This window comes from Solea senegalensis, linkage group LG6 (assembly GCF_019176455.1).
Source record: "Solea senegalensis isolate Sse05_10M linkage group LG6, IFAPA_SoseM_1, whole genome shotgun sequence".
NCBI lineage: Eukaryota > Metazoa > Chordata > Actinopteri > Pleuronectiformes > Soleidae > Solea > Solea senegalensis.
Genome location: NC_058026.1, coordinates 24,006,360 through 24,025,957, shown reverse-complemented (window position 1 = coordinate 24,025,957; position 19,598 = coordinate 24,006,360). Strand labels below are relative to the sequence as shown.

At 40.3% G+C, this 19,598-nt stretch overlaps 2 protein-coding genes across 2 annotated transcripts; one reads left to right on the top strand and one right to left on the bottom strand.

Moving 5' to 3' along the window:
• The first annotated feature begins 1,952 nt into the window (after window positions 1–1,952).
• tmem184c (transmembrane protein 184C) lies at window positions 1,953–8,073 on the top strand. Its single transcript, XM_044029163.1, has 10 exons — window positions 1,953–2,546; window positions 3,258–3,388; window positions 3,474–3,510; window positions 3,591–3,796; window positions 4,846–4,920; window positions 5,023–5,116; window positions 5,239–5,351; window positions 5,467–5,566; window positions 5,696–5,867; window positions 5,982–8,073. Exons 1-10 carry the CDS (start codon window positions 2,421–2,423, stop codon window positions 6,269–6,271), a joined length of 1,344 nt encoding a protein of 447 aa, XP_043885098.1. The 5' UTR covers window positions 1,953–2,420; the 3' UTR covers window positions 6,272–8,073.
• A 222-nt stretch (window positions 8,074–8,295) lies between these two features.
• prmt9 (protein arginine methyltransferase 9) lies at window positions 8,296–18,239 on the bottom strand. The gene is made up of 13 exons (XM_044029272.1): window positions 17,860–18,239; window positions 16,218–16,417; window positions 15,684–15,832; window positions 15,250–15,486; window positions 14,915–15,082; window positions 14,720–14,822; window positions 14,244–14,353; window positions 13,921–14,113; window positions 12,905–13,088; window positions 10,887–11,595; window positions 10,630–10,783; window positions 9,006–9,128; window positions 8,296–8,840 (listed from the first exon to the last, which is right to left on the bottom strand). The coding sequence occupies exons 2-13, from the start codon at window positions 16,413–16,415 to the stop codon at window positions 8,601–8,603; spliced, it is 2,568 nt and encodes an 855-aa protein (XP_043885207.1). The 5' UTR covers window positions 16,416–16,417; window positions 17,860–18,239; the 3' UTR covers window positions 8,296–8,600.
• Between the last annotated feature and the right edge of the window lie 1,359 nt (window positions 18,240–19,598).

Below are 19,598 nucleotides of genomic sequence, written 5' to 3'. Positions count from 1 at the left end.
GTCTGAACATTTCCTGACTCACACGCCTATGGCAGATGTATTAAGATAAATAAGTAATTGTTGAACAATTGCACACTTGTGTATTCCTCTGACAAAGGAGGTGCACTTTGGCTGATACATTATACCTGAGGACTCAGACAGTGTGTCTCCTCTTTTCTTGGGCAATGATTGTTATTATTATTATTATTATCATCCCTCAGACTTATCCGTTCTGCTCGTCCCATGTGTGTCTCCTGCAAGACATATGGTACAAGCTGATTCACCCAACATTAATGGCTACGCTTCATTCAGACTTGATGGACGTCACATCCTTTATTCTAAAATGTGTTTTGGGTGTGATTAAACACAGCATATGTTTATCTACCCTGCCTTTACGTGGTTGCACCCGGTATGCCAATTTGCATGGCAGTCCCTCCAAGCTATCCACGATGGCACTTGCTTGCACAACTTGTGGCAAAGACTATTTCTAATTCATAAAAGCCAAAAGGATCAATTCAAAATTCATGAACAATCTGTCCTGCAACAACGAGTGATTTCTGTGACTGTGGGGCAGTGGAGACATGGTGCAATAGAAAGGAAAGTTCTGCCTCCCCTCGTGTTGCAGGAAGACATTCGTTTGGCGTTTTGCCACTTTTATTATATAGCATTTAAATATTGTACAAACCTGGAAAAACTGTGCAAATTTAGACAAGTAGTTCTTATAATTAATATGTATGGTGATCATTTTACTTTGGTGACCTGTCTAGGTACTAGCCCAATGTCAGCTGTGACTGGTTTTAGCTCTTGATGAAAGTATACTTCCAGTCGTTTTTGTTTTTCTTTCTGACTGTGACCAGGATAACTCAGAAAGTAGGGGACGGATTTGGATGCAATTTTGTGGGGATGTGGGTTATGGCCCAAGGAAGACATTTTTAGATCTCAGCAGAGATCTGTATATGGATCCACATTTAAAGAGAAAAACAAACAACAACAATATTTAACCTTTCGTGATAAAAAGAGAATTGACACTGTGTGCTACTCAGCAGCTTTGTGCTCTCTGAGTGCTTTCTCTCACATAATTACCACAGTTTCAGTGCAGATTGTTTCTTTGTGGATATATGTAACCAGTGGGGTCACACACTCAGTGTTGTGTTGCGTAAAAGATGCCAGGGCTGGACCACAAACTCAAACACACACGTGGAGCCCCTCTTCCCAGGCGTATCATAGCAGCAAGGGTGACATGACGGCAGAACATAAAACATACATGATAGAGAGTGTACAAAAAATGAACAAAACCACTTGTCAGACACATGTGGAGCCCTGAAACAAATAAAATAATAAAAACAAGATCACATATGACAAGAAAGCATAAGGTAAAACACATGCACAGGGGCACCCACAACAACAGACAATAGGGAAACATACAACTGAAAACAAAAGTTCCACATGTCTGTGTGTGGCATTGATTCCTTGACTGGCCTGTCATTTAATCACATGAGTGAGTGAGCACTAACATTACATTATCAGGATTACATGTGTCATAGATGTTAATGGAAATGCACTTTTGATTTTACTGCCTGATGAAGGTCATGGTGAAAATGTGTCTCGTTCATGACATTCTTGCTGCCAATTTTAACTTTATGCTTATTGAAATATTTTACTTTTTTCTGCAAATGTTCTTTCATAGGTAACGATAGAGAGGGCAGATCAAAGGCAACGGGGAGTAGAATGGAACCCTGGTCCATTCCGCATTTCCAAATGCATGCATATTCTGTTAAAAGCACACGTCCTCTAGATGTTAACCTACACTGCCATCTAGTGGTGAAAGCAGGGTTCCTCTTGATCAAGCATTGTAGGACGTTAGGAGGAGCAACCTAACGAGTCACGTGTGACGAGAACGTTTTCTCTTTGATTATTGGTCAACTCCTCCTTAGCACCAATCAGCTCTCGGGGTATGGGCGGGACTTAACGCCGACAACAGGAAGAACAAACCCAACAGCAAATACTTCTCTGGAAACTTTTAGCCGAACTGCTCGTAACTGTAAAACGAATCAATATTTATCCAGAGATTCCATGACTGAAATAATGTGGCGTTTTATTTAACCGCACCAGCTACGGAGAGACTCAGCGTTGCGGGCAGCATGGGTCGTCTTGTCGTTTGTTTACATGGTGAATCAGCTGACAAGCTAATGTTAGCTACCTAGCTTAGTGATGTCGAGTCATATGAGCGGCTAATTGTCCAGAAGCTTTGTCCTCGTGAATGAAAGTCTACAGTAGTGGGCGGGGAGACATGCACGCGCAGCCTTAAATGGCGAAATGAATGGTTAACGGTATTATTACAACATTAGCCGTCATGTTTCCAGCATTAGCATAGCCTTCCTTCTGGGCGGGTTGAGTTGTCTTTTTTTTAAATTCAGGTCACTTTTAAACGCAGCGTATTCATGTGTAACATGCCCTGCTCATTTGGAAACTGGAGAAGATGGATTCGGCCGCTGGTCGTTGTGCTGTACATTTTGTTGTTGATAGTGGTTCTGCCTCTGTGCATATGGGAGCTGCAGAGGTCAAAGGTCAGTCCATGTGCTCGTTGAATAATTATTAACATGTTTATTTTTCACGTTAGTTACCGATGTCGCCTTTAGTATCTCCTGAAGTCAGTCTGACACAGTCTTTATAACCCTTTGAAACACATTAGCTTATAATAGTGAGACATTTGTGTCAGTGCATTTACTGCCTGTCTGTGGATCCTTAAAAACCTTTCAGGCCTTTAATTATCCTGAAGAATAACAGTGATTTGAAGTGTTTAAAGGTCTGTAAAATCCCATAGACACATTAAACTGGATTCTCTTTTAATATTTGTCAACAGTTGGGCTAATATACAATAATGTGCATCAGAATGAGTGCTTCAGTGAACTGTCTTTGTCATGAGTACACACCGATAACACAGCAAGCATAGAAATCATGCATATGCATTGTACTAACACACTTTGAGATAAGATCTGAATAATTGTTTTGAATGTTTTACCTCAGATGTGTGAAATGTTTAAAATCACAAGATTAACTGGTTTCCCCAACTTTCATTCAGGAGCAAAAGCTTGTCTGTAATTATTTGATGTCTACCATCATAATTATAGCATTATAGCATAACCTTATTGGTTATATCCTGTAGCTCTGACCCAAGTAAAACCAGAGTAAAGCTTCAGCCACCGCCTTTATACTGAATTTCCAAAAATTTTAATTTCACTGAGTCAGTCTCACTGTTTCTCTCCATGTAATGACAGGTTGGCACACACAACAAAGCCTGGTTCATTGCTGGGATCTTTGTCTTCATGACTATCCCCATATCATTATGGGGCATTCTTCAGCATCTGGTTCATTACACTCAGCCTGAGCTTCAGAAACCTATCATCAGGTAAAGATGTCAACAAGCTTATCATCCATGAGCAGTAGTCTGACACTGTTGTTTGAATGTATGGGGTTTTATGTTTTTCTATTAGAATACTATGGATGGTTCCAATCTACAGCTTGGACAGTGTAAGTTGTGTATGATCCGCAACCTTTACACAATGACTTTTATGCAATACTTGACATTTATATATTTTCGCTTTTTTCAGTGGATTGCTCTGAAATACCCCGGTATAGCAATTTATGTGGATACATGCAGAGAGTGCTATGAGGCCTACGTCATCTACAACTTCATGATTTTCCTGCTCAACTATCTGGAGAATCAGTACCCCAGCCTGGTGATGATGCTGGAGGTTCAGGAGCAGCAGAAACACTTGCCTCCTCTCTGCTGCTGCCCACCATGGCCAATGGGAGAGTAAGTTCTCTTTAGAATAATAATAGAATAATACAGTTGTTACAGTGAGAACACATACACAAATCATACCTGTGATGTTACCTTGTAGTCTCTTATCAAAGTTACTCTCAATCGTTACACATTAACAGCTATTTACATTCACTCTGCTTTAGAATATGGTGTAAAATGGATGTTATTCAATAGTTACAACTCCTTTTTTAACCAGCCAACTTTGTCGTTATCATTCCAATGAGGTGTTCTAACCTTTAAAGGAGACCTAACCCTAACCAAGGGATGCAAATAAGTATTATTTTTTCTTGTGCTTCAGGCACTGAAAGTTGACATGAGTTATTTCTTGTAGAAAACAAATCAATGACAGTCAGCAGCTTCAAATTAGCTACAGTCAGGCAACACCACTAATTGGTTTACATGTCTGGGTGTGGTTAGTTTTGTCTGGTGTTTTTATCTATGTTCATCTTTTTACATGAAATCCATTTGATTAGAATAACAATTTTGACATTTGAATAAAGGGTTGTCAAAAGTCTTAAATTTGGCCTCCGATTAAAAGTGTAGATAATCTGATTTACAGTACTTCATAGCTGTAACCAGTCATTTCAACACAATCCTCTAACAGTGTGGCACACATGTACTGCCCTCACTCACCTCCTGGTCACATGATGGTGCTGTCATCTCTACAGCATGTCGCCCGTGCTCCGTGAAGTACTGGTAATATGTAGTCTTCAGAATATACAAGATTACTGTACCAAGGTTTTAAAAGTGTTCAACTCAGAAATGTAAAGAATAACAATTTTGACATTACCTTTACAGTCATTAGCAACATTAGTCCAAATAATTAAACATTTAGTGTTTTCTAATGCTGCTTTGTTGCTTCTTTAACCATTGAGAGTATTTTTGCATTTGCCATGTAGACACTAGAGAACATGACTTAAGTTGAGGTATTCATGACACTGCCTCCTCTTCAAGATCTCATATTTCACTCGGATTTTACTTTGAAATTTGATATTTTAAGCTGATGTCTGTCTCATGTAAATCCCGATTTTGATCTGCAGGGTTTTACTGTTGAGATGCAAATTGGGAGTGTTGCAGTACACAGTCGTAAGACCCGTCACAACAGTGATTGCCTTGTAAGTAAGCTCTGAGCGTCATGTTATCAGCTTTACTTTTCATGACAAATGACAGCGTTTCCTTTATGGTTTTGTCCTGATGTTTCTTCATCTTCTCAAAAGGATCTGTCAGCTGTGTGGAGTATATGATGAAGGAAATTTCAGTTCTTCAAATGCGTGGACATACCTGGTCATCTTTAACAACATGTCACAGCTGGTAATAATATTTGTTTCATTACTTGGTCTCATGGAAGAATTATGTCAGACATTCAGTAAAATGGTTAAACACATGTGCAGTTTGTTTTGAACATGGTTTATTTTTGTTTGTCTTCTCTTTAGTTTGCCATGTACTGCCTGGTGCTGTTCTACAGAGCCCTGAGAGAGGAACTGAATCCAATCAAACCAGTGGGCAAATTCCTTTGTGTGAAAATGGTGGTGTTTGTGTCTTTCTGGTAAATCACAATTTCGCTGTCAAAATTTAATGACACAGCTTTTCTGTCATATACCTGGATTTTCCTTTTATAGAAAAAATTCGTCTTACATATTATTTTATCTACACTCTGTCAGGCAAGCCGTGTTCATTGCCTTACTGGTGAAAGTGGGCGTTATCTCAGAAAGTCACACATGGGACTGGAAAACTGTGGAAGCTGTTGCCACAGGTTTGCAGGTAGGGTAAAGCCTATATACTATAGATGGAAAAGTGACAATAATGGAGGAAATGCACACCTTATTGTTAAACCTGTTGAAAGTGTCTGAGATTGGTTTATTTGGCCAACTACTGTCATTTTTCCTTCAGGATTTCATTATATGCGTGGAGATGTTTCTGGCAGCTATCGCCCATCACTACAGCTTCACCTATAAGCCTTACATCCAGGAGGCTGAGGAGGGTTCTTGCTTTGACTCTTTCATGGCTATGTGGGACATCTCTGATGTCAGAGCAGACATTTCTGAACAAGTCCGCAATGTTGGTGAGTGCCTCCTGGCTACTAGTTTGCTCGCACTGTTTTGTTTGACAATTTTATCTCAGGTGTTCTCCAACACCGAGAAGACTGTTACTGACGTGTTTCTGTCCTCATTGACAGGGAGAACAGTAATGGGTCGTCCAAGGAAGTCTTACTTTGACGCAGCTCAGGACGACGGAGAGCGGTCTGGCTTGCTCTCGTCGGGTTCCCACGATGCCATTGCTGACGCGGCATCCAGCTACCAGGGCCTGGGGAGAACCGCCACGCCACATTCTCTGTCGGCTCCAGCTGGGCTCAGCTCGGCGCCATGGGATGAAGGATATGAGGCTAGACCTGAGGAAACCCCGGAGGAAGAGAGGACCAACCAAACCAAAGAACCGACAGAGGCAGATGATCTAGTGATCACCTAGCCCATCATCTACAGACTCTACCAGACATGGTTTGACAGGACCTAGTTACAGCCTTGCTGTTTTCCTTTATACGTGATATACTGATGCAACATTTAACAAGAAAATGTACACGCACCAAATATTTGTAGACATTTGCCAGGAAAGCCCAAACCAGATGGACCTCTCTGTCAGTGACATATTCAAGAAGGCTCAGGCGTGTCTTGACTTGAACGACAAAATGATTTGTAGATAACAGACATTTTATTCTGTTAGCATATTGTTTTGCACAATGCTCAGCAAGGTATTCCTGAAGGTTTTTTTTTTTTAATCACTTTTATTGGTCTTATGGTCTGTTTTAACATGGGTTCCAGAGCGCACACTTAATATTCAGCCCAGTCGTTGTGTTGTTGTGTGTGACAATGGGATAGTCTACCTGCAACCTTAATTCTGAATACAGCATGAAGATGTATGCGTTTCCATTCCAGGTACCGTGGACAAATGAGTCGGCTCATTCGTATCACAATCTCACATGTGAAGATAAAAAGAAATATGCAACCTTTAAATTACAAATATTATCTTGTCCATTATATTGTTCTTGAGAGTGATTTCTGAAACAAGTTAATAGTCCTGTATCCTAACGTTTTGTTCTAACCAGTGGGAGATACAGATTGTGAATAAAAATGAGAACCCTGAGTAAACATGTGGATAAACATAGCGAGTGCAGATGCCTCTGTATAGGTGTTCTTGCACTGCTCAGTACACTTCATGCTTTTTGTAATGTATAGAAAACGATACACAGGCACACACAGGTTTGATGAGTATGGAACAGTGTTGGGCAACACACGACTGCCCACAAAGTTGCTCAGACACAATATGAGGATTTTAGATTCCGTTTATATAGTCTGTATGTATCCGCTCAGGACTGGATAACACAATTTGGGATGATTTACTCCACAGTTAAGATGCTTAAACCTTCCTATCGGACCATCACTATGCAGTATAAAAATGAATGCAGTGTATTTCCTGTGGGTTGACACTGAAAATGCATGAACACTCGGCTCAATTTGAAACTGTACTATCAGCACATTCTAGTAAACACTGCTCTACTGCATGTAGGTCACTCTGTAGTGTTTAGTATAAACATACTACCCTCTATTAGATGTCTTGTTCTAGGTGCCACGGAAAGCCATTTATTTTGCCTAAATAGTTCCTGAGATTGTGTCTTTATAATTTACATAGATACTATGTATGTACAGGGATATTGACACGTTCAATACACAGTGTGTTTCAGGGGAGTGACGTGTTCATAAATATACATATGTATGATATCAACAGGATTCTCTGCATCATGTCCAGCTAAAATATTTAATTTGCCTTTCATTATTTGTTTTTGTTTTTGAAATAAAACTGCCAGGATTTATGTCAGATATAATTGTTGTACAGTTCAATTTAAATACAGTACCGTGCAAAAGTCTCAGGGCACCACCAGCTTTGTTGTTTGTAAGTCTGAAATCATTGGCATTTGGAAGTTGGTGTTTATCAGTTCAACTCACACATGTGTATGTGATGCTTGAATAAACCTGGTGTATAGCAGAGTTCTCTCTACATGAAATAGTCGAACAAACGTAGGTTTTATCAATAACACTAATTAGGGTTCCGCTCCAGTTTTAACAGAGCCGGGGTGTGCTATTCTCTAGATGTGTACCAATACAGTGATACAGACATAATTACACTGTATGGTCATGAAAGCATTGCTAATACAACCAAGACATTTGCACAGTACTGTACATCTCAAACAATCTCTACAATAAATCTGATTAACACTATTTTGGCTGATCCTTTTGTTTTGCATTTATTTAAAGAAATGTCACATTTATAGTCCTGTTTTACACAGAACACAGTTACAAAAAAACAACTGTATGAATAACAGACAGACAACTAGGGTATTTATTTGATATACTTAGAAATATTGTATTTATAAGTATAAATATAAGTATTTATAAGTATAAATATTGTATTTATAAGTACAACTTCCAAATGTCCTTTTTTTTTTTTACAAATAAAAACATGACATTATTAAAAAAACATCTTTGTGACTGATTTACCAGCTTCAGGTCATGCAAGCTTTTGGCAATCCCAAAACAGAGACCCCAGGTTTGGGTAACAAGGGACATTTGAAGACTGGTCTTGCGTCTGTGAAAGATAACACTGTAGAGGGGAAATCCTTTTTTGGCACAACATGATACTAGTAAGGGAATCTGTAGTATTTGATTCATGAATACTGCATGTATCAATCATCGTATTTTAGCTTGAATTTTCCTACCAGTTGCAAAACTAGAACATCTGGCTATTACTCATTTGACTCGGCGATGCCGGCTACATGGGCCGATATAGAGATGGTGCTCTTGTGAAGCTTCACAGCTAGACAGACCCAGTCTCCAGCTTGCACCTCCAGGGGCTGCTGCAGCACCGCAGCCGCCTGCTTCCAGTGAGAGTTCTGGCTGAGCGTGCTGACACTGATCTCATGGTCCAGGTAGATCTGGTACCAGAATGGGACTGCTGTAAGTCTGCCTGCAGATGTGGCCTGGACCTGGAAAACAGGGATCAGGGGCTTAAACAAGATACTTGAAAGCCAGCCACTAATATACCTATGCTCTTTCCCAGGCACTTTCAATGAATGTGTTCATTTTTTCCTTATTCCATTTTATCAATAATACAGTGTAGAAGTATAGCTCCGGTTTAATGTTTGCCTTACCTTAACTTCTCTGTTAGTGTAGTTTGCGTTGACATTCATAAGATCGAGAACAAAGAGCTCCACAGACTCACTGAGATGCCTGCACTCCAGCGTGGAAAAGTCCAGAAACACATGGACTGGTACCTTAAGTAAATAAAAGATAATCACAATGTAAGCAGCAGACGAAAGGAATGACTTTGTTTTTCTTAAAGCCAGTGAGTCAATTACAAAGTCAGCACAAACAAAATGCCCAACTGTGTATCAAAACTCATGCAGAGGCTAACTCTGATTAGATTTTCATTGCTGGTGTCATTGAATAATCACTCAATCACCGATCGTCGCTTCTAGAATTGAATCTCGCTCAAACTTTTCTTAACTTAACTTAACTTAACTTAACGGGCCATGGCTGCATGTCACAAGACTCACAAAAGGCAGCACACGTCATGTCACCGTTTCCTTTGCCGCAGAACAAAAGAATCTTTCCTCCTCCCTGTCACAGTTGTGCAGAGCTCAGAGCCTGCTTTTTCATGTGCTTGATGTAATGTGTACTGATGGATTCAGGTAGGAATGTCTTAGGCCAAGCTGTGTGTTGTGTCTTGTGTGACAGTTTGTGTTAGAAAGTGCCCTCCACAGAGGGCTTCAAAGACAACATCTGTTTAAACAAACGACCATCCCGCGAGGGGCCTGCGAAATTGGAGCACAAACATGATACTGGAAAAAAATACACACACACACACACACACACACACAAACACCTACCAGACCAAATAAAGAAAAAGAATTCAAAGGGATTTCACAGCTATTTTAAAGTAGCTGTGAAAGAACAAACATCAAAGAAGAGAAAACAGTCCCGGAACCTCAACTGTTTGGCCAAGTACAAGTTAATCTTTGTTTTGTTTGAAAGCTTTATTGTTTTGGCACGTAACAAACGGCCCAGGCAACATGTTTATATATGTTTGTATCACGTGAGCGGTGAGAGCGAATGATGCAAGCTTGCAAACACTGCATACTGTATGTGAAAACTGTCAATATTCAGGCTTGCGTCAGGAACACAAGATTGATGATTGCATCACTTACATGAGACAGAATACACGATTTGAACGGCCCGCGATGCACAACAACAGGAAGATTGTGCAACTTGTGTTACCAAGACTGAAAGAAGTTCAGCTCAACAATATAGTTCAGTCATTTATTATTACGTATTATTTAAAAATCAACGAGTTTGAAGAGTGCAGTGCATACATTTCTAATCGTTTTGGTGTTTTTATATTGTCACTATTAGTTATCTGACTCAGTCAGTCTTCATCAACAGAGTCTAACTAACGATTATTTTCATATTTGATTAATCTGTCGATTATTTTCTCGATTAATCGCTTGGTCCATGAAAACCTTAGAAAATGTTGATCGGTGTTTGTCAAACCTCAATGATGATGTTCACAAATATCTTGTTTTGTCTTTTAACTTTTAATGATTTCTTTGTTATCCAGAGCAAAGAAATGAAGGAAATATTCACATTTAAGAAGCTTAAACAATCGGAAATCTTCTTTGAATCATGAAAAAAGCTCCAAACCGATTAGTCGATTATCAAAATAGTTAATTAATAATCGATTAATTGTTTCAGCTCTGCTTATGATCTTATACTTACAGTGAACTGGTTGATGAAGGGAGCGATATTGAATCCTAGTGTGGGCTCGTGACCTTGCACGGCGCTCTCCAGCAGCAACATGTCCGACTCCACCAGCATACCATACACTACAATCCGCTGTGGGAAAATTTGTCCTCCGTCTTCCAGCAGACACCTAGTACAGATCGGTACATGTCTGTGTAAGTGTCATCCGATGTCTATTTGTAAAATATGAATCTCAAACCTCTGCAAAAACACTTTCACTTCCACTGCCTTACCTGGCCAGCGAGGCTTTCTCCATTAACTTCTGCCGGATCAGGCCACAGGTCTCCACACAGTCCAGGATGATGGCGGTCCACAGCTTCTCCCGTGAAGGCCTCTGCAGCATCCCCTGCTCGTCCTCCATGTTGTTGAGCCAGAACTCGAGGTTCTCTTGGGCGATGTTACTGGAGTTGGCCAGTCTCCTCAGCACATCCTGTTGCTTGTGCTTCTCCACAGAGCTGTAGGCTTTCACGTGTCCGTGGCTGGCCGCGATGAGGGAGAGCAGAGAGAAGCCCTCCGACACATCAAGCACATACATTAGGTCGCTAGAGTTTGTCGAGTCGGCATCGTCGGCGAGGTTCGACTGAACGCCTGGTCCTTGCTCTTGGTTTGGGCAGCTGAGCTTCAGCTGAGAGATGAGTTTTCCAAACGCAGCGCTGAATCTCTGATGGTAATCCTGGTTGTTCAGAAGCGCCATTTCGGAGCACTCCAGCATGCAGAAGTCTTTTGTTTGGTTCTGGCCAGTCTGAAGACATGCTAATGCACTGCACAGTTCAGCTTCTGGATTTGGGACGGACATGGGATTCCCAGAGACCCTCGGTTCGGGACTCTTGTCCAGTTGGATTTCACGCCCATCTCTCTGGACAGCGACACTGCAGAGCCTCAGGTAGGCGTCTCGACAAGAGATCTCCACAATTAATTGGTCAGGAGGTTTCAGGACAAAACCTGAAGATACAACAAGGAAAACAATTGATGTTGACATTGAATTAAAACAGACTAAAAGATACCAAGTCTTGAATTTTTGTTTAATTGTCAAATTAATCCTGAACGATTGAAATAAAACATCTAATTGTAGTTTTCCTGGCATTTGCAATAGAACTTTTTAAGAAACTTGAGTTGAATGTTTACTGTGTTGCAACTTTAGACAAAAGGTTCTGTCAAGATATGATCTATACACTAATGCAAGAATGAGAACTTAAGGATATGAATAATTTCAAACAGTAATGACTTGTATTTTTCTAATTTGGTATAGAACAAAAATAAATGTATGCATTGTTTCAAACTGTGGTTTTGATTTGAAACTGATTAATTCTTCAGCCCCACTTGAATGCTTATATTCTCATTCTGTATATATGCACAGCATAAACACAAGTGTCAAAGTTTGTTTTGGTGTCAATAACAAATCTCAGGCAATTTAATCTAATGGTTTCAGATAAAACTAGAGAAATAGAGAGATAGAGAGTAAAGAGGCAGAGAGGGAAAGGAAATCAGGAGAGGAAGAGAGAGCAAACCCAGCAGATTCCAGGGACTGCAGAGAGGAGGAGAGGCACAGAAAGGATTCCTACAGGAATAACATCTGCTCATGTCTTCGTATCAGCGCAAAGCTCATCATAGGCTCTTGGGGAAAATGCATATTAATTGCCTATAAGAATTTCATGAACACTAAAGAGTGTCACAGGCGATCGTGGCTCACAGCGGCCGGGAAGCTCATGTTTGTGATCACCAGGAAAGGTGGCACCTCCCTCGATGCTGCCTGAGCCAATTAGCGCTACAGTGAAATGCTATTAGGTTCTGTCTGAAAGATGAAGTACTGCGGCGCCAACTGGAGCACGTCACCTCATGTCAGTGGTTATTAGGGTTACAGTGGCCTTTGTCTGATTAGACATGTCAAGTATTCACAGTGTTTTATAATAATATAATATAATATAATAATAACTTGACACATTTAATGGGGTTATTAAAATAATTATTATTATATTTACTGTATGTACTATCATCTGTTAAATATAGTATATGTCCGTTACACATCACTGCTATTGTTCACAATGCCTTGATCTGATAAAACATGCAAATGTATGAGAATTGGGAGTAGAGAACACAGAACAAATAATAAACAATTGAATTAACACGCAAGCATCATCTTGTCAAAGAAAAAAAAAAACCATGCACATACATGATGACTGAAAAATGAGAGAGGCCACAAATTACATAGCACTTCTTGATGCTGTCTCCTGTGGATCTATTAGTATCATACCCTTGGTGCCGTGGACAGGGTAGATGGCTTGCTCCCAGCAGGTGTCCTCCTGGGGTCCAGTGGACAGACTGCTCTCCTCATCCAGGTGGAGCTGGAACCACACAGCCAGAGCGTCCACCTCCCCCTCCTGAATGACGGGCAGGTAGACCCGCTGCACTTCCCTGGAGCTCAGACCCTCCAGTTCCTACAGTTTTACAAACATGCAGCATTGAAAGCTTTAGTCTCTTACATATTCAGAAAAGTGGGCTGTGGCAGTGGGGTGTGGTTAGAGCGGCGGCTGCTGGAGGAGAGGGAGGAGTGGCTCAGCTGGACGGAATCAGGTAATCAGTCCGCTATATAAGCACACTCGAAACCTGGTTCTGGTCTCTTGCAGTAGGCTGGGTCCAGTGAGAGAGAAGCGGAGCGGAGACGGCTGCAGGAACACGGTGGATTTTTGTTGAGACTCTTGAAACATTTTAGTTGGACTTTATCGGTTTATGCCACCTTTGACAATAAACTGGACTATTTTCACAAGAAACACAGACTCTTACATCCTTCCTGAACCCACCGCGAGCAGTGAGCTGCCTACATTCATATTCTAGGGACCGACTGCAACTTTCCGACTTAACTTTACCCAGTAAAGCAGACTTTAGTTGTTTTATCTAGTCACTGTACCAACAGAGATAACTCAAGCACCATGCAGAGCATGTAAGGCTTTCTTTGTTAAATTGAATTATTGTCACAGGCTCTAGATTCTACATTCACAGCTCTGTAATCAGATCCTTCCAGTCTGCCAGGTGTGAGCTGGCAGCTAATAAATCAGACAGTCCCTGCAGGCTTTCAGCTAAAAAAAAATGACTAGCTACTTATGTGAAATATTTAAACCTGTGAGGCAGCAAGTATGTTCGCTTCATGGTCAAGAAAATATGAATATTAGGATTTGTCACACAAGAAAAAGCTTCAAGTAGGGTGTCTCTGAATCTGTGATGAATGATTATTTCTGAATGCAGCGCACGCTGAGCTGTGTTTCTACTCACGGTCACATTATTGAAATCTATGTTGAGAGCTGTGAAGGGCTCGGTGAGAGATTTATATCCTCCAGGCAGTCTGCTGAGCCTCTCGGTGGTGTACGGCTCCATGGAGTCATCCGGCTCCATGCTGCAGCTCACAGGACTGCGGAGCTCCCCGGCTGCAGCCATGGACAAGCCTCCCACCTCGGACACACACAGCCTGTCCAAAGAAAATCCAAAATATAATCAGATAATTTGTACCAATGCTCCAAAACAACTAAATCTATTCTTTTTGCAGGTTAACACACTGTGTCTTAAGTGACACGCAGTCTATTGACAAGAACGCTGACCTGTGATGTCGGCGGATCTCAGCAGATTCAACAGCCATGGCAAACACGGTGGCTCCAGCAGGGATGACGCGTCCTGTTGCAGACTGCTCCCTGAATTCATTCTCACTCGTCTTTATGGTTAGAAAAATAATTATTTAGACATATTCTATTATCTTATTTATCCTACATTATATTATATTTTGCCTTATATCTATTCTTATTTTTCAGCTACTACCCTTTGTGCTGCTCTATGTCCTCTATGGTGGATTTATAAGGACATCTTATCTTTTTATCATTTTTATCATTTTATCTTATGCTCAAGGTTACCCCCCCGCCCCCAATACTATGCAGTAATTACCACAAAATACTGACAGAGTCGTATGGAGCTAATGGGCTTAATCAGCATTGTGGGGAACTCATTTGTCAATGGCTTGAATATAACAGACATTCATTAATATTTAAAAGTTATGGACTGCGGCTTTAATAATTGTAATTACCTGTGGAGGCAGCAGGAGGTGGTGCCAGGCATGAATGAGACTTTCTATGATGCCCTCTCCAAACAAGCCTGCATCTACTGTCTCGGTCACCACCAAGGACACCCTAAGAAAAACATTGAATTGAGTTTGAAATGAAGAACAGCCCAGGTAAAGACTTGTAGGATAAGTGTTAAAGGTGTATGGGGTTAACGGTACCGCTGTGGAATGTCCTTTGGCACTTCCATCTCCAGTGATTTTATGTGGAGGATTTTGATGCAGCCATCCATCCCGTTAGCAGTTAACACCTCACAAGCCAGTTCATACATCGTCTTCGACAGCTCACAGGCGTACACCTCAGCAGCCCCTGCTTTCTTAGCACACATACTTTACAGAGAGAACAGGAAATCAGAATAACAGTAAATTAAAAACACAGTTCCTATTCTAGCAGAAGCCAGAAAACAGATGTAGTCAAGTAAACTACAACCTGAGCATCAAGCTCCGACTTCCAAATTAAATTTATAACGCAAAATGTCTCATGGAAAATTCCTCACCCAAGGATTCCAGTGCCAGTACCTATGTCAAGTACAGTGTTGCAGCCACTCTGAACAGCCTTCTGAATGGCTTGCTGGTACTTCTGGTTCCTGCCATGGTCGTTGAGCATGAGGAAATGCCAGCGCTCCACCAGCCAATTGGCAACACGGTAGAAGTTCTCTCTCGCCTCTGGGAAGTCTGGTCTCAGTTTCAAAGCTTTGTGAAAATGACCTGCAGCTTCATCTCGAAATCCCATCCTGGATCATAAAAGTCAATCAAAGGCAGCGGAAGCAGATGATTTACATCCGTGGAAATTCAGATTCATTCAGGTTATAATTATTTAAAGCTGTTAAAATCAGGAGCAAATGGAATTCTAGTCTAGTTGCTCCTTTTTAAACACCTTCAGACAAATAATTTATCTCATTAATGTAAATCACATTATTGAGGAATGTACCTGAACAGGTGTTCACCCATGCTGTTCAGGATGACCTCGTCAGCAGGGAAAAGCTCTAGTGCTTGCTCGTAACAGTCAAACAGGTCCTGAATACGGCCCACAGAGTCCAACTCCTCTGCCCATTTGAAGAGAGTGAACCTGAAGGAGTCCTGTAAGGGACATGACACAACGTTGGGGTCCAAAACAGACCATGTTTTCATGCTGCAGCTGTGTCTGTCAGAAAACCATGGCTGTGTCTGAAAAAACTATATTCATATAGAGAAAACAAAAACAAAGAAAACAAGTACTTCCTGCTAGTGCTACCAATCTGTCAATGAAATTATCTGAATTCTCCATAGATACAAACATTGCCAGTAATAGCTGGCATTAAGGATGGAAAATTACCATGATTAAAAAGTGAACATGTCTACGGTGTAGCAAACTCCCCAGTGACTATTATAGTATACCAGATTGCAGACAGCCAGTGATTGTGTGAAAATATCTGGTAGTGAATGTATGCAGACTGGTTATCAGAGCAGAGCAAACAGTCATTACCTTTGCAACATCCTTAAACACAGGTGCCAGATGGAGGACCAAAAGGTAGTGTGCAAAGGCAGGTCCATAATCTTGGTTGAACAGGCACTGCTGGGCACTTTCAAGGGAACTAGAGACCAGCTCGTTCCTGGCAGGGTCTTCTCTGCGTCGCCTTCTCGTCCTCCTGCTATGCTTTGGCCTTGCACTGGTGTTAGGCATCCCTTGAAAAACAAAACAAAACAATGACAATTCATGATAACACAGTGAATATTATTTTGTCTCGTCAGTCATTCAGTTCCTTCATAGCACTGCATCGATTAGTTTGTCAGCAGAAGTTAGTTTTTGCTTTTTTTTCCACCGTAACATGATAGTAAATGGAATAACTTCAAGTTTTGGGATGCTGAATGGACTCATCTTCTTCTTCTTCCTTTTAGCTTTGCAGACTAAACAACTTAATTGGGAAAAGAATAAGTGGATTAATCAGTTATGAAAATAATCATTATTTTCCACAAAACAACGAGCCACACTACACAGCTTGTGTCTATGGACGCAATTGGCAAAAGTCATGGAGAGGCTGCCAGTCCATCTCATACGAAGACGAACAACAATTTAAAACTACGTTCAATTTACAGTGACTGCCCAATTTACCTCTGCATGTTTGTGACTGGAAGGGAAGCAAAGAACCCAGAAAAAACCCAAGCACATCGATACAACAATTACAATGTACAATATTATCACACACAAAGCAAATGCAACTTGATCATGATGAATTTTCCATTATTGGGATAAGAGCTGAAACAATTGATTAAAATGAACTATTTTGATAATCGATTTATCGGTTCGAAGCTTATTTCATGATTAAAACAAGATTTCCGACTGTTTTAGCTTCCTAAATGTGAGTATTTTCCACATTTCTTTGCACTGGATGACAAAGAATTCATTAAAAGTTCATCATTTTGGTTTGTGGACAAAACAAGACATATGAGAACATCATTTCCAGGTTTGACGAACACCGATCAACATTTATTAAGATTCTCTGATATTTTATGGACCAAACGATTAATCGAGAAAATCGACAGATTAATTGATTATGAAAATAATTGTTAGTTGCAGCTCTAATAGGGATTATAGTGCACTGGGAAGTTACTTCTTTTAATTTCATGTGAGTCACAGTGATTTATTTTGAAGCTTCACAAGTCTTTCCATTCATTCCAAGACCTCATTATTTATATTGTTATTATTTACAATTCTTAGTTGTCACCTTAACATTTACTGTAATGCATGTGATCTGTTTTTAAAAGACATCTGTAACATTGGCTCACATGTTTTAACGCTGTATCTCTAACCTTTTTACAAAGCTTACCGATATGAACTGAATGAAGGGAGTTTATGTTTATATATACAAATTCTTCCCATCATCCCATGCCTTGTCAGGATCATGAATGTTGAGACTTTATGGTATAAACTAAGCGATTATACAACTGAACTGATATTGTGTTTGTTGACTTCAACTGTGGTTTATATATTCTTAATGTTAAGCATATTTTCCTTTCTTGGAGACAAGTGTCCACTCATGTCGCGACCCCGTAAATTAAAGCGAAAACGGGTTAACGGTGATAATTCACTTTATCTTGACATACGTTACTGACTTCAGATGACTTACTGTGTGGATCTTCAGATCTCAGGCTGTGGTGAAGGACACAGACGATTACAGATCAATTAAAGACACTGACTATCATTTAGCAAACACACGGACGCTAACATTACGGGTCTTGCCAGTTGAAGTCGTTAGCATCTTCTCGTGGCATAAGTCTAACGCTAACTTACACGATCAAAGCTACTGTGACAAACTCTACGAAAACGTAGCTGCATGTCAGAAAAATACAGTGTCTGTTAAAATGAACGATATATTTGTTGCCGGGTGTTAATCGAGTCCGTAAATCGCATTTCTGCTAAGAATTCACCATCCATAACAGCAGTGTGTGTCCGTGCGATAAACCACTCCGACACAAACATCAAATGCCACACAGGTCCGCGGATCGAGCCTTTTTTTTTCCTTCTTTTTTTGCCTTTGTTAATGTGTTGATTTTATTTTACGCTATGCGTGCAGCGTCATTCACGTAAAATACATGGTGGATAACAATTCATGTATTAGTTTATTCAGAAAATACACAAAAGCACATGTCACATCCTCCGATTTCATATAGTTATATGGTACCAAAATTACCTCAAATCCCACCATGGCATACATCCGGATTTCAAAATAAGCCAATAACAAAGAAAACATGAGGAAATGCAAACAAATATTTTTTAGGTATTCTGTTACATCAGATAATGTGGATAAATTCAACTACTTGGGTGTAACCCTTGATCCAACTCTTAGCTTTAAAAAGCATGTTAAAAAACTGGGAAACACACTGAAATTTAACCTAGCTAACTTCAGATACATAAGGAATTCACTCTCAGTTGAGGCTTCCAGTATGTATCTGAATGCTATGATTATTCCACATTTTCTGTACTGTATTACAAGCTGGTCTCAGTCAAATTAAACCATTCTAAAACCACTTGAATCCGCCACGACGTTACCATCACTGTCAGATACTACACAAATATCAAATTTTAAACTTTGACAATCTGATCAAGCACTCAAATGTTTGCTTACTTTTTAAAATTATTCATAATGCTGTAGCTCCCCCATTGAACAGGTATGTTACTCTACTGTATTGAGGGGTGAGTGTAGTGTACCCCAACGCAAAACTGGATTTGGAAAGTCATCTTTTTCCTGTATAGCCATGAGTCAATGGAACACTGCCAACAGACATTATTTCATGTAGAAGTCCCCACACCTTCTCACATCTTGCTAAGTGTTGGCTATTGTCACATTTATGAATTGTATTTTATGTGTGTGTGTGTGGTGGGGGGCAGTTTAGCCTTAAATCTTAGTGGTCATGAATCTGCTTCCACGTCCTTTGTTTTGTAATTTTATATTTGTTGTTGTTATTATTGTATGTTGCTTTTATGTACTATTCCATCAACCTGCCCAGGGACCACAGGTGGAAAATAGCATTCTGCTACAACCTGGCACAATGCATATTCTCTTGTTGTACAAGATTAATGTTTTATTGTGCATTGTCCCTGTCTTGAAAAATTACAGTAGTTTGAGGATGAGTGAGAGTAAATGTTGTGGGTACTGAGCTGCAAAAGATAAAGCCACAAAGGCTAAAAAGCTAAAGAATCTCAGCTGATCTGACTGCTACTATCGGCCATTATTTTGAAAACCGGATAGAGTAATTTTAAAGTATGCCGTACCATATTTAGGGGCAGCACTGAGGGGGGGCAGCACGGAAATGCGAACGTGGGCTGGCTGAGTGAACCATCTTGAACCAACTGTGTGGTCTTTGG